The sequence below is a fragment of the Alosa pseudoharengus genome, unplaced genomic scaffold (assembly GCF_046254945.1).
Source record: "Alosa pseudoharengus isolate Yale_2024_CS ecotype anadromous, Long Island Sound unplaced genomic scaffold, YU_APseudo_1.1 YU_APseudo_1.1_scf_3, whole genome shotgun sequence".
In the NCBI taxonomy this organism is placed as follows: Eukaryota; Metazoa; Chordata; class Actinopteri; order Clupeiformes; family Clupeidae; genus Alosa; species Alosa pseudoharengus.
In genome coordinates this window covers 5680838-5705902 of record NW_027468718.1, presented here as the reverse complement: position 1 = coordinate 5705902, position 25065 = coordinate 5680838, and the positions used below count along the sequence as shown (strand labels likewise).

At 42.5% G+C, this 25065-nt stretch overlaps 2 protein-coding genes and 1 long non-coding RNA gene across 4 annotated transcripts; all 3 read left to right on the top strand.

The window, feature by feature from the left end:
* Positions 1–8669: 8669 nt before the first annotated feature.
* Positions 8670–10632, top strand: LOC143099554 (uncharacterized). Its single transcript, XR_012981654.1, has 3 exons — positions 8670–8753; positions 10169–10230; positions 10352–10632. It is a non-coding gene; the product is annotated as an uncharacterized LOC143099554 (long non-coding RNA).
* Positions 10633–10726: 94 nt separating this feature from the next.
* LOC143099553 (uncharacterized) lies at positions 10727–15110 on the top strand. Its single transcript, XM_076262499.1, has 4 exons — positions 10727–10813; positions 12601–13071; positions 13248–13385; positions 13744–15110. The coding sequence occupies exons 1-4, from the start codon at positions 10750–10752 to the stop codon at positions 14052–14054; spliced, it is 984 nt and encodes a 327-aa protein (XP_076118614.1). The 5' UTR covers positions 10727–10749; the 3' UTR covers positions 14055–15110.
* A 3305-nt stretch (positions 15111–18415) lies between these two features.
* LOC143100071 (uncharacterized) lies at positions 18416–24622 on the top strand. 2 transcript variants are annotated; one of them, XM_076263010.1, is made up of 5 exons: positions 18416–18501; positions 18787–18851; positions 21123–21566; positions 21698–21802; positions 22710–24622. In XM_076263010.1, exons 1-5 carry the CDS (start codon positions 18491–18493, stop codon positions 23120–23122), a joined length of 1038 nt encoding a protein of 345 aa, XP_076119125.1. In that variant the 5' UTR covers positions 18416–18490; the 3' UTR covers positions 23123–24622. The 2 variants fall into 2 exon arrangements, with proteins under 2 accessions (XP_076119125.1, XP_076119124.1); XM_076263009.1 differs by having other exon boundaries at positions 18428–18525.
* The last annotated feature ends 443 nt before the right edge of the window (positions 24623–25065 follow it).

Below are 25065 nucleotides of genomic sequence, written 5' to 3'. Positions count from 1 at the left end.
GTTGCAATATATCTGTGTGCATTCCTACATTACGTCTATTTCTTTGATAACATGATTTGCTACCACGTAACAATAAGATGCTATTATTATTAGGACTCAACACGCTTTGGTGGTAATATATGCTGTGGGCTTTAATTAGCGCATTTCGGGTAGCCTATCCTACATCTGGGCAATAATTATTGAACAAATTGCAGTCTACATGCCATGACAAATATTACCAGTAGTACTGACCAAACATGAAATAGATTGTTTGGTAGTGTTGGTACTGTTATTCTGGCGTGAACATTGCGCTTTCATCACGTTAGCACCCTATGATTACAGCTCGTTATGTCTCGTCAAAATGATTACAGCTCGTTATGTCTCGTCAAAATTCATTGATTAAGAAAGGTTCACTTTATCCCAGAGAACCATAATCGTTTCACTTAGGCTAGACTAAAACATAAGAGAAGAACTTGGCACTTACCATGTAGTTGTGTTTTCTATAGCATATTTGTTAACCTGTTGTTCTTTGAACTCTTTAAAAATGTTGGGATATGTCTGCGAGGTGTTTAGCCAAGTTCCATGCGTAGCCTACTACTTTTAAATGACTTTGAAACATATTTTACAAACGGGCCACTGTGTAGGCCTACCTGATGGCTTGCCTTCACTATTCGAGATGTATCCTAAATAGTTCCAGATTTCACATCACCTTTTGTTTTATCCACAAGGCCGAGGACTGTCGGCAAATAACTATGTTGATGTTGCTGCGCACTCACTCACTCAGAGCTGCCTGCTTGACACGCCCACTTGTCTAGATGCGTGCAAGGAGCAGTGAGAGCAGCAGTTCACACAGAACTTTATTATTTTATTAAAGTATCGATTCTAAAAACGTCGGAAATCATATCGTTTTTTGCGTGAAGGCATCGTGATACCTTTTTAGTATCGATACACCGTGCAACACTATTACCTTGGTGCATAAATCCCTCACAGAAAGCAAGGTATCACTGTGTCGGATACAGTGTGTCCTATAGCATCCAGGGGGTCCGAAACAAGCTTGGACTTTAGCTAGGCTATCTTACCTGTGCCTGTCACAACCAAGATGTGAATAATTCTTTGTACTTTCTACTGTAACTCAAAATTAATAAAAGCAGAATTGCTTAAGCGTAAAAGCTGAGACCTCCCATGTAGCAAGAAGCTGGTCTAAGATCACATCTGGCGTTCTGCCCATCCTCCAGTTTTGACAATTTTGATCAAAACATATTTTGAAAACAATCCATATTATTATCTTACTATTGTGGCAAGTTTAAAATATGATGGTCGACAGTGGGCCAGCAGTGGTGGTCCGATATCGAGTAGCCGGGTTGCACTATGGGTTTTTGCTCACAATTTGGTTCCCCTCACTTTGAAAATATCTCCTGTGCCCCTGTTTGTGTCCAGTTTTTGGAGCCTGGGCTGCCTACAGAGACCAGTGTTTTTACATTGTACTAACGGAATGACCAACTAGCAGTTGTGAGGAGATGAAATCACATGCAATCCCTGACTGTGGCCTACCTATAACATTTTGTTCTGTTTTACTGTAATATGTGGCTGGTTATGTATGACTGTAATATGGTGAATGATTGTGTTTCTGCAGGAGCAGTCATGTCAGCTCCACTACCTCCACACGAGTCTAGCGGCTCTGCTATCCCAGAGGACCTGGTGGAGGTGCCGTTGGGCCAGTCTACAGTGTTGTCCTGCCAGCTACACCTGCCTCCAGGCTATCTGGAGCAGAACTGCGTCTTAGTGCAAACCAAAGACACTCGGAAGAAGAACACACCTATGTTTCCAACTGACCCGGAGAAGGAAGTGGAAGTGCACGAGCAGGTGCTCCTCTACTTGAGGAAAGGTCAGGAGAAGCCCGAGTTTCAGTCCCCGCTGTACCGAAACAGGACCAGCCGCTGGGATGGGGGAGACGTCAGCGTGGAGCTACGGAATGTGTCTGTGAGCGACAACAACACCGTCTTTCAGTGTTTTGTGACTCCTGGCTGCCAGGAATATGTGCTCAAGAGAGAGATTACCCTACGGACAGCGGAGAGGACAGATGGTGAGAGACCGCTCTGATGTTTCACTTTGCTTCCTGCTCTGAGGTATTTTACACATGCCTGCTTGCCTGAGCTGATGATGTACCACATGCCTGCTTGCCTGAGCTGATGATGTACCACATGCCTGCTTGCCTGAGCTGATGATGTCCCATATACATACATTATCATCAGGTGAAATGTAAATAAACTTGCTTTGTTTTGTTTACTGAATCCATCATCTGAAGGTGGGAAAGGGACCCCTACTGTGACCGTGACCACAGGTGGGAATGAGAACCCTACTGTGACCGTGACTGCTGTGGTTGTGCCTGTGCTGCTGCTGCTGCTGCTGGGTGCCATTGCGGTTCGTTGTGTCTGCACCAGAATAAATCGTGAGTACCTCTGTTCTAATCACTGCACTACAAGTTGTTGAAATCAATATTGCATGGTTCATTGTTTCTACATGGTTTTTAGGCTCTCAGACTTTTTGTGATCTTCTAAGCAGATTTTGATTTGTCTCTTTTGCTTAGGTTCACTATCTTACAGACAACAAAAACATAAAACACACACACACACACACACACACACACATATATATCTCATATATCCATATATAGTGTATCTGTTCTTTAGATGCATGTTTATACAAAATAGCTTTATGTTTTCACTGATTGTATGCAGAGTCCGAGTCGGCAGTCTTGTACTGCAATAATTCCAGTGTTATCATACGCTGAATGTGCTTGCTGTTTACTGTGTTTGACTGACAGGTTCTAAATCTGCTGCAGGAGCCAATCAAGATGCCACAGAGGGAGGGGCCATGGGAGCAGTGGAGAATGGAGTGATGGGGAGACCCACTGAGGAGAGCGTGGGACACCAGGACCAGCCGGACGGACCGGTTGTGATGACCGAGGACCAGCCGGACGGACCGGTTGTGATGACCGAGGACCAGCCGGACGGACCGGTTGTGATGACCGAGGACCAGCCGGACGGACCGGTTGTGATGACCGAGGACCAGCCGGACGGACCGGTTGTGATGACCGAGGACCAGCCGGACGGACCGGTGGTGATGACCGAGGACCAGCCGGACGGACCGGTTGTGATGACCGAGGACCAGCCGGACGGACCGGTTGTGATGACCAAGGACCAGCCGAATGGACCGGTGGTGATGACCGAGGACCAGCCGAATGGACCGGTTGTGATGACCAAGGACCAGCCGGACGGACCGGTTGTGATGACCAAGGACCAGCCGAATGGATCATTGAACCGAGACCAGGACCAGCCGAACGGACCGGTTGTGATGACCGAGGACCAGCCGGACGGACCAGTTGTGATGACCGAGGACCAGCCGGACGGACCAGTTGTGATGACCGAGGACCAGCCGAATGGATCATTGAACCAAGACCAGGACCAGCACAATGGATCAACTATCAAAGACCAGGAACAGCCCAATAGATCAACTACTTACTTGAAGAACCAGCAGCAGCAGCAGAGTGGATCAGCTGAGAGCACAACAGCACCAGAACAGGAGCCTCTACTCAGGAACAAACACAGCAGGGGGGAGGACGGCCGTGGAGGCCAGAGTGACCAGGACAGAGCCCTGGGTGAACAGGAGACCTGTCTGTAAAACAACATTTATATCATACATATGATAAACATATGATATTATTATTAGATATAGCATCCGTTATAACATTTATTATTATTATTATTATTATTATTATATCATACTACATTATTATATTATATTATATTATATTTTATTATAATATATTATTATTGGGTGAACCGGAAACCTAAAGCAACAAAAAACAATAAATGTTGTAAAACAACATTTATGATAATACATATGATAAACATATGTTATTACTATTAGATATATTATCCGTTATACAATTTATTATTATTATTATTATTATTATTATTATTATTATAATTATTATTATTATTATTATTATATCATATTATTATATTATTATAATAGTAGAAGATGGACTGAATTATATCATGAATAGCATACTAATTATACTAAATATATGGCACTGTGGCGGCAGGGGCTCAGGAGGTAGAGGAGTCGTCCAGTAGCTGGAAGGGTTCTGGTTTGAGCCCAGCTCCTCCTGACCTTGTCAAAGTGTCCTTGAGCAAGACACTTAACCCCAGTGCTCCCGATGAGCAGATTGGCGCCTTGCATGGCAGCCACCGCCATCTGTGTGTGTGTGTGTGAGGCATGACAATGTAAAGCGCTTTGGATGCTCGCAGGAGCCGAAAAAAGTATAAGTATACTCTTTTGATCCCGTGAGGGAAATTTGGTCTCTGCATCTATCCCAATCCGTGAATTAGTGAAACACACTCAGCACACAGTGAACACACAGTGAGGTGAAGCACACACTAATCCCGGCGCAGTGAGCTGCCTGCAACAACAGCGGCGCTCGGGGAGCAGTGAGGGGTTAGGTGCCTTGCTCAAGGGCACTTCAGCCGTGCCTACTGGTCAGGGTTCGAACCGGCAACCCTCCGGTTACAAGTCCGAAGCGCTAACCAGTAGGCCACGGCTGCCCCACAAAAGCGCTATATAAATGCAGTCCATTTACCACTGAGAGGTCAGTGAATGACCAAGAGATTCCTTTATTACACACTGCCACCTAGTGGAGTGAGTAGTGTACTGCCTCTCTCTCTGCATACTGTTGGTTGATATAACCATCAGGCTACTCAACAATGAGAGAGAATTTCCCCTGTGTGTGTGTATTCACACCACTCTGAACTCTGTACAGTATCCCAATAACTGCGTGACAGTAGGCTATTTACAATTTACAATTAGAATGCTTTGCAAGCACACACATCATGTTATGTATTTTTATAACTGTGATAAGTTGTTGTTGACTTTAATGTTAAGTACAACATATCAGCCATAAGCTGACTTATGCCTGGCGTGTGTATTCAGTTGCTGTCACCTGCTGTTCAGTGCCTGGCGTGTGTGTTCAGAGCCTGATGTGTGTGTCTGTCTGTTGAGTTTGTCTTTACGTCTTCAAATAAAAAGCAGAAAAGCCAACAGTTTGTTCTATCTGTATTAAGCATTGCGCTTTGCACATACACACACACACAAACACATGTGCGTAGTAAAATGTCCCTTTTATAATGTCTTTTGGTTTGTTCTGAGAGGCCACGTCACTGTAGTGTTCCGAATGGAATTGAGTGTGAAAATGGTTGTAAAAAACATTATTTTGGTGGTGTCATTTGGCTATTGATAGTTGTGGTGTCATTTGAGCATTGGCAATTGTGGTACAAGCCTAGGTATGCGTATGCCTATACACTAGGCCAGTGGTCCCCAAACATTTTCTTCCGAGGGCCAGCTCACTATAACTTGACCCTAGCCAGATGAATTTCGCTCCGCCTAGCTCCACTCATCCATCTGGAACTGATCCATTGGAGTGGTGTTTCAGAAGGCTGGGCCTAATCAAAAAATGCTTGCATATGATTGAATAAGCCACTTGTCCGTCATCTATTGAAGTGCTACTTCAACCACTCACATCGAAGCCAACCCGTGACGCTGATAACAGTCTCACAGTCGCTTCTACGCTATGTCACATCTATGACACTCCCGCCCCGCCGGTTGCAGAAATCACTCTCAATGGAAGAGGTCCCAGATGGATGTGAGTGAAGCTAGCCGGAGCTAAGCGGAACGAAATTCATCTGGCTAGTGTCAGGTTAAGCTCACTATGCCTGGCTCTAAGAGAGGGCCAGAGACTCGGAGTATATCAGTAACCATAAATAGCTTAGTGCTGTGAACAACAGCTGCAGTCTATCTTAGTTGAATATTCCATTACATTTAATCTACTGCAATTTAATACCATTGTTAGCTGTTTTTATGTTGCCATCATGCCATATCAGTGTAAAATGTAGCTCAAATGAAATAATACTGATAAAAAAGACTTCCCAAAAGTATTAGCAGGGAGTCCCACAAGTATATTTTATTAAAAATGTGTGAACTCTGAACTCTGTGTCTTTGCATACACAGCTCATGTTGTGAACAAGTAATATCCTACAAATAATTAAAATAACTCAAACTATGAGAGTTTTATGAAGTGCTGGCAAAAACATCTGAAATGACCACCATTCTAACTTAACGAGTGAATAAAAAATAGAAATGATTATCCCAGAAAGTCCCAGAAATATGACTTGAATAGAAGTTAGTTAGTTATTATGACCGCCGCGCAGCGAAGCGGCGGTCATATAGGTTTAGTCAGATTTTTTTTTTTTTTTTTTTTTTTTTTTTGCATGTCCAAATTTCCGTCAATGAGTCCCGGGACACTGAAAGACCGGGGTAGACGAAACTTGGTGGGCATGTAACCCCACATGGATAGCATGGAACCATCGTTTTTCGTTTTGATCTGTAGCCCCCCCGCTGGACTGCACCCCCCGAAAGGAGGGTAGGGCAGACACAGTTTTCTGTGAATATCTCGAGAACCGTAAGGTTTAGGAGGACCATTTTTTTTTGTAAGTTGATCTCAAGGGGCCATGTCAACCCATTCCATAACCACTCATTTCATGTATAGCGCCACCTAGTTAAACACAAAAAAGTAAAAATGAGGTGTTGTAATCGCAGGTGTCTGTGACCTAACATAGTCAAAACTGCACGAAATTGGACGTGTAGGATCATTATGACACCCTCTGAATGCACACCAAGTTTCGTGGAATTCCGTTCATGGGGGGCCACACAATAAATTAATTTATGTTACTATACACCAACTGGCCTGTAGGTGGCCGGAGACAGTTTTCTGTGAATATCTCGAGAACCGTAGGGCCTAGGAGGTCCACCTTTTTTTTGTATGTTGATCTCAAGGGGCCATGTCAACCCCTCCCATTACCACTTATTTCATGTATAGCGCCACCTAGTTAAAAATTAAAAAGCTAAAATTTAGGTGTTTTCATCACAATATCTCTGGCTGACATGGTCAAAACTGTACGAAATTGAAAGTGTAGGATCACTATGACACCCTCCGAATGCATGCCAAGTTTTGTGTACTTTCGTTCATGGGGGGCCTTACAATAAAATAATTTATGTGTACATTTAGTGAGGTACACCAACAAGAATTCCCGGGACACTGAAAGACCGGGGTACAGAAAACTTGGTGGGCATGTACCCCCACATGGATAGCATGGAACCGTCATTTTTCGTTTTGATCTGTAGCCCCCCCGCTAGACTGGACCCCCCGAAAGGAGGGTAGGCCAGACACAGTTCTCTGTGAATATCTTGAGAACTGTAGGGCCTAGGATGACCATTTTTTTTCCGTATATTTGCCTCCAGGGGTCATGTTAACCCATTTCATGTGCACACATGTGCACAAACAGATACACACGCACACACACACATTCACAGTAATCATACGTATGACATATACTCACACAGTAGACATATGTACGCTTCCATGCACAGGCACATACGCAGGCACACACACAAGCACGCACACACACACACACACACACACACACACACTCACACACACACACACCCACACACATAACATAAACATAACACAAACAATCAAGAATTTCTCAGAATTATGAACAGGCAAGATGGAGGTGGGGTTGTATAAAATGAATTTTACATGTGAAATCTATGAACTAATCATGTTTTGGGACTTGTTGTCTAGCAGATACCAGTGAGAATTGAGTGTGGATAATGCAATTTAGTGAGACAGTTAGAATCATATAGTGGACAAAAAGAGTATTACCTGTGTACTGTTAAGACTCGCCATAGAGAATGAATGGGGGAAATTGCGGAGGTTATAGTTTGACGATGTCGTACTCCCGTGCAGGCCAGATGCTATGCACGGACATGATTTGGGGGGCCATCCAAAATGAGGTGGCGGGCCGTAGTTTGGGGACCACTGCACTAGGCCCTTTTTGACCAAAGTAAAGTCTCACCAAGGGCTGCAGCACAGTCAGCGTTGGCCCACTATGGTTTCCTATGGTTTTAGTGCAGTAACTACGCTAGTAACTATGAAGGAACTATTACCATGGTACCCCACACCACAGTTTGTTTTAAATTGTGCTATAAATAAACTTGACTATGACTTTGACTATAGTTCTTCATAGTAGCTTTGGTACCACCATGGTTCCCCTACCACACTTCATGGTGACTGTGGTTTTACGTAACATACAGACACACAGACACAGACACACACACACACAGCAGTTAGGACGGTTCTAAGGGCCCAGCACTGACATGGGGCCCCCAGAGCACCCAGAATTATTGTCTGTCATAGGGCCCACATTTTCTAGCAGTACCCCTGCGGGGCATTGTGTTTATCAACTATAGTGATAAACCATAGTTATCATGGTTACCCCATGAAAACAATAAAACCTGGTTATTCTGTCATAGTAAAACCATGTTTCATTTTTGTAAGGGCTGTCCCCTCATAAATCTGGAATTTCCTTTAAGAATCTAACTTTGAGAAAGTCTCAAAGTGTGTAGTTTGTTCTGAGAGGCTGAGTCACATACTGTAGGCAGTGGGAGTAGTGGTGTAGTATATTAGCCAGCAGCAGGGTGGGTTGCTAAATGTCCAAAGCTAATCTGGGCGGCGACTCCCACTGCGCATGCTCTCAGTTTCCCGCCATTCCACCACATACAGTACAAGCGGAAGGAACGGAGGTCAGAAAACAAGCTTCGAGTTTTGGAACTAGTGTAGCAGCTTCTCCTGAAAAGTGCCCTAAACAATGTTGGTAAGTGACAACACTTAACTGTAATTACTGTGTTTTAATCATCTTTGCTACAACTGGGAGTTTTTTTTTTGCTTGCATGAGCTGTCGGGTGTGGCACTACGTGACACACACTCTGTGGTTAACCAACTCTCACAATGGCTTCCAGTTATCGGCAGCTGGATGTCTTCCGCATGGTTTGCCTAGAGGTGAAAGTGTCGTGTAGGAGTGTCATCTGAGATTATTTGCCTTTGAGGTTACGGTTGCGCATAGAGATTAAAGCCCTTTATAGCTCTTGGCCGTACAACAGGCCTGGCAGTAGTAGTCTACTGAAGCTTTCTAGATGCTAACATGGTAACTTGCTATAATCTTTATATGAGCCTCTTTATAGTTCTTCAGCAAACAATCGGCTGTACAGTCACAATAAGATGAGGCCTATAACATGGTAACTGCTAGGTTAAGATTCCATCTAGCAAAAAACTGGCAAAAAACAGGACAGTTATGAGTATGCTGTGGATGTAGTGGCTTTCAGCGTGCTCAAATCCTTCATCGGTGTCTGCATCTTGGACCCCGAAGATTAGAACAAGCCATTAGCTGTAGGCTAGCATCTGCACGTGGTTCAGACAGGCCTCAACAAGACAAGTCATCAGCCAATAATCAAGAAGGTCTATTACTTTAGACAAAATATGATTGGAAATCAAGAATCAAACAACCATGATTTTATAGAAATGTAATTTCATATGATTTTTAGATTCTTTTGACAAATAACATTGTTATGCATGTCAAAATATTGTTTTTTATTATTTGATGCAAAAACACAGCTGTTTATGCCAGACAGGCCTGTTAATTGTTGGGTATTTGAAGGAAGGTGTGTGTGCTCGGTGATTTAGTAGAGTTGGGCTACCTAACATATCTGACAGGTCTGTGATGCATCTTCTTTCAGAAACACTGCAATGAGTTGTGGGTTCAATTCCCGACTGAAATAAGTTGTGGGTTCAATTCCCGGGTTTCCACCAGTGTGCCCTTTAGCAAGGCACTTAATCCCGAGTTGCCCTGATGGGCCTTGGAATATATTTGAAATATGGAAGTAGCTTTGGATAAATGCCAACTGAATACATGTAAAATGTAAATGAAATATTGGTATTGGACAGTTCTGTTGCTGCCACCTCCACTTGCAGCTTTGCATGCACACAAGTTACGGCAGACTGTGGTGGTGTCTGTGAATGGAGCTGTCAATGTGGTTTCTTTGTCAATGTGGTGCATCACACACGCACGCGCGCGCACACACACACACACTCACACACTCTCACACACACACACACACACACACACATACACACACCACAAGCTCTTTCAAGTGAAGAAAGGGGTGCTCTCTCACACGCTTCTCTCTGTCTCTGTGTGTGTGTCTGTGTGTGTGTTCTCTCTCTCTCTCACAGAATGAAGTGAATTATTCCAAGTCAGGTTAAGAGGTCGCAGGGTTGTGGCCGTTTATTTTTGGGTGAGGACCAACTAATTCTCTCTCTCTCTCTCTCTCTCTCTCTCTCTCTTTCTATGTCTTTTCGACTGAAACCAGTCGATCAGAGCCACACATGGTAAAGGTTTTTGTGTTTTCTTTCTAGTATTTGTCCCTTCTTTGCTTGCCATCTTCACATCCTCTCACGTGGGACAGGAAGAGGTCTGGTACTGCCGCCATCATCTCATTATTGAGGAACACCACATAACTCAGATACTCTCAAAGATTTCACACTCGACTCGAGATATGAGGCAAGTGCATGCAGAGATTTGTGTTTTACTCTGATACCTAGCTTTCGTCTTTCTGACGCTTCCTGTTTGTGTTTCGTTGCTGTTGTCTGTGGCGTATGACTTCCAGTCTGTCTACATTCAGGCCGTAAACCTTGTAAATTCAGACACAAGCTGAACCGTGTAAATGTGCTAAACTCTTCTGCAGTGCAGTGTATACAGTGTTGTGTGGACAGGCCCTTATCTGTTTTTGATTTTGATTTGAATATCTTTTGGGATGTTGCATAGACAAGGGACCGTGGTGATCGGCATTCGGCTGCTGATGACGACGCTCTTTTGTGGTGAGTCTCTGAGTTTATTTCTGAAGAAGAGTGTTTTTGTGGTGATTTGGCAGATCATGATTTACATCGATCCGGTGAGATGAAATACTCTTTTCTGATTGGCTGGTGGGGTAGCTATTCTGAATAACAGGACACCTATGAAGTAGATCTGGTAAAAAAAAAAAGTTTAATCACCGTTCCAGTGCTTATGAATGGTAACTATAACAACCATACTACGACGGTTGAGCCTGGAAGCAGGCTTCGCAACAATGGAATCAACTGTAAATAAACTGTAATAAAAACTAATTTCATTACATTCACTTTACTCTCATTACATTCCACCACTATCACTGTTAGGGACTAAGAAGATGTACAACGAACTGAACAAGTCGGCTTCTTTGTAAACAGAACCTGTCGTTTCCTTTGTGTGCTGTAAAGGCATGATTATTGAATGGCAACTGGGTGAACAGAGGAAATGGTCCCCCACTGGGCGGCAGGGAGTTCTTAGTCTCCGCCTAATTCATAAATTCTGTATAACAGGACACCTCGGCAGCTGTTATCCCTTACTTAAAGGGGTGGTTCAGGATTTTGGACATAGGACCTCATTTCCAAGTAAGCAAGTGTGATATTTATCAGTGGAGACCGTTTTCAACACGTTTCATCCAGTCCTTCTAATTGCAGAGTTCGCAGGTGCTAGGCTAGCGCAAGTCAACGGTATGTGCTAGCCTGCCACTAAAAACACCCACTCCAAAGTACACCCGAGGCAAATAAATTATAACGCCAGACTATCGATGTAAATGTCTGTATTGATAGTGTTATTTCTAACGTTATTCTATCCTTGCATTTCAACGATCGCATTACATTATGAGGGACTAGTTTCTTAGCAGCGGCGGAATTATACTTGCTCCGGTTAGTAGTACTGCACCGAAAAGTAAACAGTAAAGCGCACTCCAATGGGGATACCTAGTCCCCATCCCTAGCCTTGGTAATATCAGTCCGCCGCTGAGTTGCAAAATGACTACTAACAACTTCAGGGACCAAAGTATACTATTGCAACGCGATGCAAGGGTAGTTGTATTTCTTACACTATTCTATCAACACAGACATTTACATCGATTGTCTGGAATTTGCCTCAGGTGTACTTTGGAGTGGGTAAGACTGTCTTTAGTGGCAGGCTAGCACATACCGTTGACTTGCGCTAGCCTAGCACCTGCGAACTCTGCAATTAGAAGGACTGGATGAAACGTGTTGAAAATGGTCTCCACTGATAAATATCACACTTGCTTACTTGGAAATGAGGTCTTATGTCCAAAATCCTGAACCACCCCTTTAATCTGCGATTACATCAAGGTCGCTGAGTCTGAAATGCCCTATGCAATGAGTGGGGTACTGATGTCTATACAGTGCTAAGATGCTAACAGTACCACAGTAGTTTCCATCAAGGTAAATAAATATGACAAATCTTCTTCTGCAGAAATTACCAGAATATTTCACCATCGAGATAGTTGTCAGATTATTTTGAAACTAATTTCCATGATTGTTTTAATGTTTTAAAAAGCCTGACTTTGCTCACTTAACCACTAAATGTGACACTTCCAAATCAGGTTAAGAGGTCACAGGGTTGTGGCCCTTTATTTTTGGGTGAGGACCAACTAATTCTCTCTCTCTCTTTCTCTCTCTATCTCTCTCTCTCTCTGCATACTGTTGGTTGATATAGTGTGTGTGCATGGATACACATGATGTGTTTTGTTTTAATATGTGACAGGTCATGCATGACTAACATATGGTGAATGATTGTGTTTCTGCAGAAGCAGTCATGTCAGCTTCAGTACCTGCACACAAGTCCGCAAGCTCTGTGGCCCCAGAGCCCCAGCTGGGCCAATCTGACAGCCCTGTGATGTTGGTGCCTTTGGCCGAGAATGCAGTGTTATCCTGCAAGCCTCCAGGCTCTCTGGCGGAGAGCTGCATCTCAGTGCAAACCAAAGACACTCGGGAGAAGGAGCCATCTTCTTTGTTCGTAACCGGCCCGGAGAAGGAAGTGGAGGAGAACGAGCATGTGCTCCTCTACATGATGAATGGTCAGGAGAAGCCTGAGTTTCAGTCCCCGCTGTACCGAAACAGGACCAGCCGCTGGGATGGGGGAGACGTCAGCGTGGAGCTACGGAACGTGTCTGTTAGCGACAACAACACCATCTTTCAAATTGTGATGTGTCCACACTGTGGGATGTGTGTAATCCAGTGTGAGATTACTCTACGGATCACAGTGGAGAGGGGAGATGGTGAGAGACAGCTCGGATGCTTCACTTTGCTTCCTGCTCTGATGCTGTTCTTCTCTTACATTGATTTTACACATGCCTGCTTGCCTGAGATGATGATGACCCATATACGTACATTATCATCAGGTGAAATGTAAATAAACTCGTTTTGTTTTGTTTACTGAATCCATCATCTGAAGGTGGGAAAGGGAACCCTACTGCACCTGTGACTGGGGATGAGAACACCACTGCCACCTTGATTGCTGTGGCTGTTCCTGTGCTGGTGGTGCTGGTGGGGGTCTCCATCGTGGTTGGTTGTGTCTGCACCAGAAGAAAGGGTGAGTACTTCGCTTCTAATCACTGCAAGTCTTTGCAATTAATCAGTATTGCATGGCTCGTTGTTTTTACATTGCTTTTAGGCTCTTACAGCCTTTTTGTGATCGTTTAGGCACTTTGACATTTTTATGGGTCTCTTTTGCTCATAAGATCATTCTCTTACAGACAACAAAATCACAATATATTATATATTTTCCTTATCTGCCCTTTAGATGCATATACAAAATAGCTTTATGTTTTCACTGGTTGTATGCAGTGTCTGAGTCGGCAGTCTACTACTGCAAAAATTCCAGTGTTATCATATGTGGGATGTGCCTGCTGTTGGCCTTGTTTGACTGACAGGTTCTAAATCTGATGCAGGAGCCAATCAAGATGCCACAGAGGCCGTGGCCATGGCAACAATGGAGAATGGAGGGATGGGCAGACCCAGAGAGGAGAGTGTGGGAAACCAGCAACAGCCGGATGGACCGGTTGTGTTAACCAAGGACCAGCCGAATGGATCAACTATCAAAAACCAAGACCAGTTGAATGGATCAACTATCAAAAACCAAGACCAGCCCAATGGATCAGCAATGATGACGCAGCAGAGTGGATCAGCTGACATAGTAGCAGAACAGGAGCCTCTACTCAGGGCACAGCAGGGGGGAGGACGGCCGCGGAGGCCAGAATGACCAGAACAGAGCCCTGAGTGAACAACAGACCTGTCTGTAAAACAACATTTATCATCATACATATGATAAACATATATTACTATAGATTATTATTATTTCATATTAAATATACACATATATTATTATTATTATTATTATTATTATTATTATTATATTATACTATTATACTAGTATAGAAGATGGACTGAATGATAATCATGGATAGCATAATTAATGATTAGTGCACTACATGAGCCTGCATTAACGTAACAGATGTATTTGTCAGTTCATGCACGTCACAGGGCGCAATGAATCAATGCATTTCCAACATCTAGAGGAACACGACTGAGGATGGCCTTGGATGTTTGTAGAGTTTACCATTTGCCATTTTTAGAAGTTATTTTCAGAAATGAAAATATGTACTGAGAACATGTTTGGTAATGCAAAGTGATTGATTTTACACAGTAATTAAAAGTGCATTAGTTACATTATGTGCCATACACATTAGAGTCCTTAGAAGTCAGTGGATGACCAAGAGATTTCTTAATAAACACTGCCACCTAGTGGATGGTTAGTTTACATTAAACAAATGCAGCCAGCCTGCCAAACAGGGGAACTGCATACGGTAGTAAAGCAATGCGTTTCTGCCTATGATTAATCATCTTAATATTTTTCTCTCAAGTTAGTAGACCTATGATTCATCATCTTAATATTTTTCTCTCATGTTAGTAGCCTATGATTTATCATCTTAATCTTCTCTCATGTTAGAAGACCTATGATTAATCATCTTAATATTTTTCTCTCATGTTAGTAGCCTATGATTCATCATCTTAATCTTCTCTCATGTTAGAAGACCTATGATTAATCATCTTAATATTTTTCTCTCATGTTAGTAGCCTATGATTCATCATCTTAGTCTTCTCTCATGTTAGTAGCCTATGTGGCCATTCTGCCCTGCTGATAGCTTGCCCCCCTCATCACTGGCTGCAGCTGTAGTATGAAGTTGCCCCCCTCATCACTGGCTGCAGCTGTAGTATGAGGTTGCCATGTTTAGCTGTTTGTTGGCTCTTTTTAATATGTGTACTTCTTTGATTGAAAATGATAAAGAAATAAAGAAATAGATATGTTTAACACATTGTTAGAGAGTGTTTGTGAAGTTTCAGCAGTAGTTCATAACTTTCTATTTCATTAAGGCAGGGGTCTTCAAGGCTGAGAGAGACACTGAACACGGGGACCCCCCCCCCCCCCCCCTCAAAATAATAATAAAAAAACAATAGTTCTGATATTCATATCCCTATCAACACACCCATGCGGGGTCCATTTTTTAGTTGGATATGGGCTGGGCTGGTGAGTGGGCCCCATCTGGGCTACCCAGCTGGGTCCCAGTTAGTTTTATCCGGGGGGGGGGGGGGGGGGGGGGGGTACATGGTGGCCCCATTGAAACTGGTTTAGCAGCTTCTCCTGAAAAGTGCATTAAAGGTATTCCACCATTTGAGGAGTTACACTCTCACCCCCCCTTCTCCAGTTCATCCAGCCGTATTCTGTGTCTGGCGGTACCACTTTTAGCTCCAGCCTAGCATAGATCATTGATTCTGATTAGACCATTAGCATCTCGCCTGCTAGCATCACGTTTAAAAGTGACTAAGATTTACGGTAATTTTCCTATTTAAAACCTCTCTCCTCTCAAGTTAGAAAGTGTAATAAGACAAACGGGAAATGAAACATGGCGGTTTTCTAGGCTGATTTGACATGGAACTATACTCTCATTCCAGCGTAATAATAAAGGAACACCATGAGTGCAGCAGCACAATGATATCATGCAGCACCTTAAAATAGTCCCCTTAGGCTACTTCCAGCAACAATTCAGATTATTACACCTGAATGAGAGTATAGTTCCATGTCAAATCAGCCTAGAAAATCACCACGTTTCATTTTCTGTTCCGTTCCCATCCAATAGGATGAGGCCTACAACATGCTAGCATGCTAAAAGTCCTGTTAGGTTACAATTGTATCCAGTAAAAAGCCTGCAGGTCTTCCTCACACAGAGCTAATCTGATAAAAACGAGATATTTACCAAGAGGATATGTTTGCACAGAGATTAAATCCCTTTAAAGCTCTTGACCTCACAATACAGTAGGGCTTGCAGTGGTGTATTGAAGCCTTTAAAATGCTAACATGCCAAGAATCTTGCAAGGTTAGATTCCATCAAGAACTCTCTTTCACACATGTAGAAGTTTAGTCACGGATGAAGCCAATGTAATGTATTTGCCTAGAGGTTACTGTTACACATATAGATCTAACCCCATTTAGTTCTTGACTGTACAATTGGCCATGCAGAAGGTCGATTACTGGAGCCTTTAAAATGCTAACATGCTAAGAGTCCAGCAAGGTTTAGATTCCATGAAGGACTCTCTCTCTCACACAAATGTAGATGAATGGTTGTAGAATAAGCCAAGATGTATGCCTAAAGGTTACAGTTGCACAGAAAGATATAATGCTTATATTCAGTGAACAATATGCTGTGCCATCAATAGGATGAGGCCTACAACATGCTAGCATGCTAAAAGTCCTGTTAGGTTACAATTGCATCCAGTAAAAAGCCGGCAGGTCTTCCTCACACAGAGCTAATCTGATAGAAACGACAGTTAATGCATGTGTTTTCCCAGCAAACACACTAACTTGGCCGTCATCAACGTTTACGTTGTCGACACGTTAGGTTCTGACCTAGCAGCAACCGGAAAAGTGAAAGACGACGTAATATAGCTGCAACGTTATTTTCCGACCTTACCGACCAGGATGACTGTAGTCATAATACATGAAGTCTGGATGATTATAGAGGTTTTGCAGTGCTGTGCTATACTGCTATACACATGGATTGACACAGATGGGCTAACCAAAAAATACATCTGAAATCATGTAGGGGTGGGTCAGCTACTTATAGCACCATTTAGTCCATAGGTTCTCAAAGTGCGGCCCGGGGGCCAATGGCGGCCCGCAGAAACATTTCTGGCGGCCCGTGATAACATCTGATAACATCTGTAAAACTGTTGTGTTTGAAAAAGTGGTGTTTCGTGGCCGTCAGGTTTTCCTGTGGTGCTTTGGTAGCTGGAATTGACCCTGAATAAGGCCTATGCTGATAAGAAGCAAGGCACACTGAGACTGTTATATCCCAAATTTGTCTGTTGAGGGTACAGAACCACAGGGAAGTTTTGCCCTGTTTAGCCTCAGTTATGAATTAAAATGTGTTTAATGCAATAAATATAAACTGTAGAGATGCAACCTGGTCATTAAAATTATTACAAAATGGATTTTTTTCCAGGTTTTTCTTTCTTTTTCTCCCCCCACCCCTTTGGCGGGCCTCAGTTCAATGTTGGGTTCCTGAATTGGCCCTCACCAATCAAAACTTTGAGAACCCCTGATTTAGTCCATTTCTTCATCAGCATCTCTTTCATTTCTGCATCTCATACCACAAAGATATGAACAAGGTAGAGAAATCTGTAGTCATAAGATTATTTGTATATTCTTTGGATAAATAATATATTGGTATGTGCAACACATCCTATTTGATGTAGAAAACACAGCTGTTTATGGACATATCAGACAAGTAATATACGTCAGGTTTGCATCGCTAACATATCAGGTCTGTGATGTGTGTGTGCCTGGTAGTTTAATAGAGTTTGCATAGCTAACATATCAGGTCAGTGATACACCTGATTACAGAAATGAACATTTGAATATTGTTATAAGTCCATATTACATGTAAATAAATTATCCCCAGTGTATCTTAAAGTAAGGACAGTTACTTTATTAACTTAAAACGTACTTGATTATTTCAAATAAAATTTCAGATACCATTTTCAAAAACTTCAATTTCAAAAACTAAAATAATGCTACAACAGAAGTGCATGAACAACATGTACACACAGTATATAAAGGGCATAACAAAGAACACTCCGTTCGCACATATGCAAACATTTGTTTCTCTTAACATGAGCAAATCTAATTTAGATAACCGTAGAATAGACAGTCTTGGGGACCTCCTTGTTTCTCTTAACATGAGCAAATCTAATTTAGATAACGGTAGAGTAGACCTTAGAGTCTTGGGGACCCCGTTGTGATCTCTGGCGCCCCCTCAGGGAGACTAGAGTGCAGTTTCATTTTGGGCTTGAGTGCAAAATGGAAGAATGAGTTGGCCTGAACCTGTGGTCCTATTCTGACGTTATTATTGTGTTTGCTAAACACAAACAGATTCTCTCCCACTGAAACCAGCCAGTAGTGTCTCGGGATTTGTCCCTTCTGCGCTTGCCGTCTTTACGCGGAACAGGAAGAGGTTTGACCTAGAATACTTCCCGGAACAGCGTCATCAACGCTGCTGCAGAGGAGAACCTGCAGGCGCCATTTTGGCTGCACGAGGAACACCGCAGAACTCAGAATACAGAAGTTCCACACTGTGAGGCATGAGGCAAGGGTATGCTGAGATTTGTTCCACACTGTGAGTCATGAGGCAAGAGTATGCAGAGATCTGCTTGTTATTCTGATCCTGATCTTTATGTACAGTATGTGCCGGAACTATCAATCTTTTTAACTACGCACGAGAAAACAAACACTTCCTGTTTTCCTTTGTTACTCTTGTCTGGGAGGTTTTACTTCACTTAAGAAACCGTGTAAATTCAGACATGTGCAAAACTCTTCAGTGTAGTGCAGTGGTGTGCAGACAGGAATTTATCTGATTTTTGGTTTTGCATCTCTTCAGGAAGTTGTGCAGACAGGGGACCATGCTGATCGATAGACGGCTGCTGTTAATGGCCTTCTCATGTGGTAAGACCTGGGTCTACAGTATATATGTCAGATTCTCAGAATGAGTCATTATGGAAACCTGTGGAGCTGTGGCTGCGTGTGATGAGTTTTGTTTTTGTTTGTTTGTGTTTGATTCGGTTGTGAGTGCGTGTGTTTTGTGATTTACATCATGGGGATTATGACCTTATGGCTGCTGTGTGTGTGTGTGTGCGTGTGTGTGTGTGAGTGAGAGAGAGAGAGATTACTGTATGACCTTATGGCTGCAGTGTGTGTGTGTGTGTGTGAGAGAGAGAGATTATGACCTAATGGCTGCAGTATGTGTGTGTGTGTGTGTGAGAGAGAGAGAGAGAGAGCGAGGGAGAGAGGAGGGGCAAGAGCGCTAAATGTGTGTTATGTTTTAATATGTGACTGATTGAGTTCAAAAAGCCTGTTTACCCACCACACTAACCCTAACTAACAGACTGTTTTGTGTTAGGGACCGATTTATGGAATGGACCACCGGAGGAAAATAGGGGGAGGGTCATGTCTTTTTATTCTTTGTTGAGGGGAGGGTCACCCAACTTTTTTTAGTCTAGGAGGGGGGGGTCACCCAACTTTTGTATTCATGAAAACAGCAACATTTCATGCATTTGGTGCATATTTTTCCATGTAGCTCTCAGTCTCAGTCTTTACACTTCGGGCACCCTTCTCTGCACAATACGTTTACCCCTCATTTCCTTCTTTCTTGCAGAGTAGCAAGATAAAAGCCTCGCACTGCGGCTTTCGTAGAGACTCAATGGAGACTATGGGACATCTAGGCACTAGCAAAGGTTCTAGAGGGAATGTGATTTCTGGCGCCATATTACGTTCTCTTTCGTTCCATAGCTGTCAACATTGAACATTGAAAATACAGGAGATGCCCCGGGTTTCTCACCCAAAATACGGGAAAATGTCAACATTCGTCCCCATTAACGTCGGAAGGGTTGCAGTTGTAGCAACGAAGTAGCATGCAAGCTCCCGGGAGAGATTGATTTAAGAACGTTATCACAGTGTGTCTTCATGGCGCAAAGCAGCGCGGGCGGAAGACATGCGACAATTGGCAGGGGAGGGTCATGTCTTTTTTGACAATTCTGTCGGAGGGTCATTGAACAATTTCTAACAGGTAAGGGAGGGTTATGCAACTTTTGACTGAAGCACTCAAAATCCCTCCGGTGGTCCCTTCAATAAATAACGAACATGTTTTAATATGTGACTGATTGGGTTCAAAAAGCCTGTTTACCCTAGCCTGGCGAGCCAGACCCACATTAAAATGTAGGGTCTGGGCACTCACCGTTCGCAGTGCTCAGTCCGAGGGGCGGGATAATCAGTTGTCTTTCAAATTCCCTCTGCACGCAATAGTACGCAATTTGTTTTCAAGTAGCAGGGAATTCAAGCCAAACCGTTGCAACTCTGCCATCAATCATTATGTTAAGCCCACCAAACGACTCTATACACGATTTCAATGTCCTGATTAAGTTTCGATTTCTGGAGCTCACAAGCCAACGGAGAGTTGTTAGACTAGCCCTGGCAACAAATGTAATTTGCTGCCGCTAGGGGCGCGTCTAGATTTCTAGGCTATGTTTACCCACCACACTAACCCTAACTAACAGACTGTTTTGTGTTCTGTTTTAATATGTGACTGATTGGGTTCAAAAAGCCTGTTTACCCACTACTAAGTAAGGGATAATGTATAGAACGCCGGTCATTATCGGGAAATAGGTCCCGACAGGGCGAACCGGACCCCAACCCGCAGCGGAGATAATTCTGCCCATTATCTCGCTTATTACACGGCTACTTGCCAAAACGACATAATAAACTCGCCACAATATGACTCGTTAGCCTACATAGCCTAGGCTATAGCCTATTTGTTACCGTTTCATCGTGGCTTTTGCTGAGAAACAAATAGTTTGCAACAACACACGCTGAACTTGAATCAAACATTCTTTAGAACACTGCTGATCAACCGTCTGCTTTCACTTTTGAATGAAGTTCCACTCCTTGCATAGTGATATGAAAGACGTAAATTAGAAGCACAAAACCCATTTTCCTTTATTTCCTATACTTAGCAACGGTCTGTTATCGAGAAATAGCAGACCACCGAACGTTGGGAAGGCCCATTCAAGTAAATGGAGCATTCTGCAGCATTATGAAGAGCCGTGTAATAACCTTAACTAACAGACTGTTTTGTGTTCTGTTTTAATATATGACTTGATTGGGTTCAAAAAGCCTGTTTACCCACCGACTGTAATATGGTGAATGATTGTGTTTCTGCAGGAGCAGTCATGTCAGCTTCAGTACCTGCACACAAGTCCACAGGGTCTGTGACCCAAGAGAACGTGCTGGAGGTGCCTCTGGGCCAGTCTGCAGAGTTGTCCTGCCATCTGCCTCCGGGCGTTCTGGAGGACAGCTGTATCCATGTGCAAACCAAAGCCACTCGCGAGAAGAACAGACAGTCTATGTTTATTACTGGCCCGGAGGTGGAGGTTGAGGAGACTGAGAAAGTGCTTTTATACTTGAGGAAAGGTCAGAAGACGGAGCATCAGTCCCCGCTGTACCGAAACCGGACGCACTACTTGGGTGGAGCAGACGTCAGGGTGAAGCTACTGAACGTTTCTGTGAGCGACAACAACACCATCTTTCAGTGTGTGGTGTGTCCCCACTGCGGGAATTGTGTGCTCCAGAGAGAGTTTACTCTACGGACAGAGAAAAGGACAGATGGTGAGAGACCGCTCTACTTCCTGCTCCCGAGATGGTACACGTCTGCTTGACTGAGCTGGTGAATATCCCATACATACATTACCATCATGACAAATGTAAATAAACTTGGTTGGTTTTGTTTACTGAATCAGATGGAGGTGGGAATGGGAACTCTACTGTGCCAGGGACTGCTCCTGTGCTGGTGGTGGTAGTGGGGATCGTCGTCGTGGTTTGTTTGTTCTGCGTCAGGAAAAAGCGTGAGTTGCCGAACTCTCTGTGTTACTGTACATTACAATTATGCTTCACATGAAGATTTGTGCTTCAAAAGTTGAGATTAGTTAGAATTTGCAACACAATATTTTGTATCACGAACAATCATCTTTATAGTTTCTAACAAAGTCCTTTTAGGCAAGTTCCCCCACTCGGTAGCCACCTTGGATAGTTATCAGGCAGCTATTTTCCTATTCAAGTGATTGAAGAGGCATTCAGGGAGGAGCAGGATATGTGTAGAGACTAATGCCATATTGGCGTTACGAACTAACCATTTCTATGGAGGATTCTTCCAGTGCTGTGTCTCCTCATTAGAAAGCCTCTGTTTCTAATCACTGCAAGTTGTTGAAATGAATCAACACGTTTCTTTCAACATGTTTCTTTGTTGCTACATGGCTGCTAGGGCCTCCTCTAGCGCTTCTGACAACATCACACACCTAATAAGCGCTTACCCCACTCTTCCCTCCTCCCACTCCATCTCCCTCTTTTCTCTTCTCTATTCTCCTCCTCCATACAACTAGTACTTAATATGTAGGCACTCCTATCCTCTAGTATTAGTACGGACACAGGGATAACTCCTAGCTATATTCCCACTGTAGCTAAACATTATTCTAACACTGTAGCAGTAGGCTACCTCTAGCCCTGTAGTTCAAAAAATTTAAATGGTAAAAAGGGCCTTAAATGTTATTAGCCTAAATAATATTCCACTGCTGTAAGTCGCTTTGGCCAAATGATTAAATGTAAATGCATGATCTTTTTTACGGCCTTTTAGGCCCTTTGACATTACTTGATAAGTCAGCAGTCTTGTACTGCATTAATTCCAGTGCTAGCATACACTGAATGTGTCGTCTGTTTTTGACTGTGTTTGACTGACGGGTTCTAAATCTGATGCAGGAGCCAATCAAAGCACTCAAGATGCCACAGAGGGCGGGACCATGGGAGCAGTGGAGAATGGAGAACTGGACAGACCCACAGAGATAGAGGGGAACCAGCCGGATGGATCGCTTGTGATGACCCAGAACCAGCCGGATGGATCGCTTGTGATGACCCAGAACCAGCCAAATGGATCAGTTATGATGACCCCAGATCAGCTGAATGGATCAGCTATCATAGACCAGGACCAAGCGCATGGCCCAACTATGAAGAACCAGCAGCAGCAGCAGCACCAGCAGAGTGGGTCAGCTGAGAGCACAGCAGCACCAGAACAGGAGCCTCTACTCAGGAACGGACACAGCAGGGGGGAGGACGGCCGTGGAGGCCAGAGTGACCAGGACAGAGCCCTGAGTGAACAGGAGACCTGTCTGTAAAACAACATTTATCATCATACATATGATAAACATATATTGCTATAGATTTATTATCTCATATTAAATATACATTTATAATAATAATAATAATAAGTATTATTATTATTAGTATTATTGTTATTATTATTATTGCAGTATATTTTAATGTGGATAATTTAAGAGACAAGGTTGTTTCCTGTCACTGACATCAGCTGTGTGATACCACAGTACACTGAGAAATGACAAATATACAAAATGTGAGTAAATAACAAAAATAATGCAATATATAATACTGTTATGTTTAATAGACACATATTATATTATATTATATTATATTATATTATATTATTTTATATTATATTATATTATATTATATTATATTGTATTGTATTGTATTATATTATATTATATTATATTATATTATATTATATTGTATTTTCTAAAACTGATAGTTCCGGTCCTTGATTGTGATTGGCTGAATCGTGTTCTATGCCGTTGTAAATTCCAGCACAAACATACACTTTGACCGCATTCCGTTCTATATTACTGCGCTACCACAACTTGATACAAAAGTTAAAGTAGCTGCGTAATAGCATAATAGTTATAGTGGGATACCAATATGTATTTAGTATATACTGTAGTTATAGTGGGATACCAATATGTATTTAGTATATACTGTAGTTATAGTGGGATACCAATATGTGCCAGTTCATGCACGTCACAGAGCACAATGAATCAGAAATCAGTTGAGCATCTTTTAGCCCTTTTTAACATCTAGAGGAACAGGAAGGAGGATATGTTTGGAGAGTTTACCATCTATGATGTTTTCGGAAATTATGTGACTTTAAAGGAATTCATGTACTGAGAATTTGTTTGGCAATAAAAGTGATTGATCTTACCCAGTAATTAAAAGTGCATTAGTTACATTATAGTATGTGTCATACACATTACAGTCCTTAGAGGTCAGTGCATGACCAAGAGATTTCTTAGTTAACACTGCCACCTAGTGGATGGCTAGTGTACAGTAAACAAATGCGGCCAGTGTGAAGCAGTAGAAGCCAGTCAGTGTTGTCTAGTTGCCCATACAGCTTGGCTTTGTACAAAGTGATTGTTATAGCTTCTAAAAGTCTCATGTGCAATCAGTATTTCCTGTTTTCTCTTAGTATATACATTATAACTTCACTTTCATTCTATTCTCTTCACATCCATACTGTTACTCCCCATATATTGTACCTGTATATGTATAATAATTACTTTGTACATTTTCTTTTTTTATCTCTTCTTATCACTTAAAATTGTTCTTATTTTTTCCATCTTAACTAAGTATTTAACTGTTGGATGTGTGATATTTGTTACATGTGTTGTTGTTGTTGTTGTTGTTCTTCTTCTTCTTCTTCTTCTTCTTCTTCTTCTTTTGTTACTTTGCAAACCATATTGAAACTGTGCATGCAACTGTGCAACTCTGCATGGTGTAAGTGATTAACTTGAAACAAATAAATTCCAATTCAGGCAAGTGCGGCTTGCTCCCTTGCTTCAGCTATAGTATGAGGTTGTTACATGGGGTAAATAAGTATTGAATGCATCAACTTGTTTTCTGTTAATATATTTCCAATGTCACTATTCACATTTAATTTGTAATGTTCAGTGTGTAACTTCAATGTATTTAGAACTAGACCTACTGCCGACATTGAACAATATGATGTTTCACCTTGTAGTGGCACTCAACCTTAGTCCAGCTGCGATCTCTATCTAAAAATGACTAATATCTTGTCACACGCAATAGCGAAATCTAAGACCATGTTTATACGTAGCAGGATGGGCTATTCAGAAAAATTCAGATATTTATATTTTTTTTAATTTAAAAAAATAATTCCGTTAGGCTGGCTTTCAGGCTGTTGTGAGATAGGAACATTTTTTTAATACTGAGTGCATTGTTGATCAAAATAATTAAGGTATGCAGTTAT

What these genes read in the sequence shown, in the direction of transcription:
- LOC143099553 (XM_076262499.1), top strand. Translation starts at nt 10,750, where the DNA reads ATGTTGCATAGACAAGGGACCGTGGTGATCGGCATTCGGCTGCTGATG. An exon ending in GATGACGACGCTCTTTTGTG is followed by an intron (nt 10,814 to 12,600) that starts GTGAGTCTCTGA and finishes GTGTTTCTGCAG; the next exon opens with AAGCAGTCATGTCAGCTTCA. An exon ending in CACAGTGGAGAGGGGAGATG is followed by an intron (nt 13,072 to 13,247) that starts GTGAGAGACAGC and finishes CATCATCTGAAG; the next exon opens with GTGGGAAAGGGAACCCTACT.
- LOC143100071 (XM_076263009.1), top strand. Translation starts at nt 18,491, where the DNA reads ATGAGGCAAGGGTATGCTGAGATTTGTTCCACACT. An exon ending in GTTAATGGCCTTCTCATGTG is followed by an intron (nt 18,852 to 21,122) that starts GTAAGACCTGGG and finishes GTGTTTCTGCAG; the next exon opens with GAGCAGTCATGTCAGCTTCA. An exon ending in GACAGAGAAAAGGACAGATG is followed by an intron (nt 21,567 to 21,697) that starts GTGAGAGACCGC and finishes TTACTGAATCAG; the next exon opens with ATGGAGGTGGGAATGGGAAC.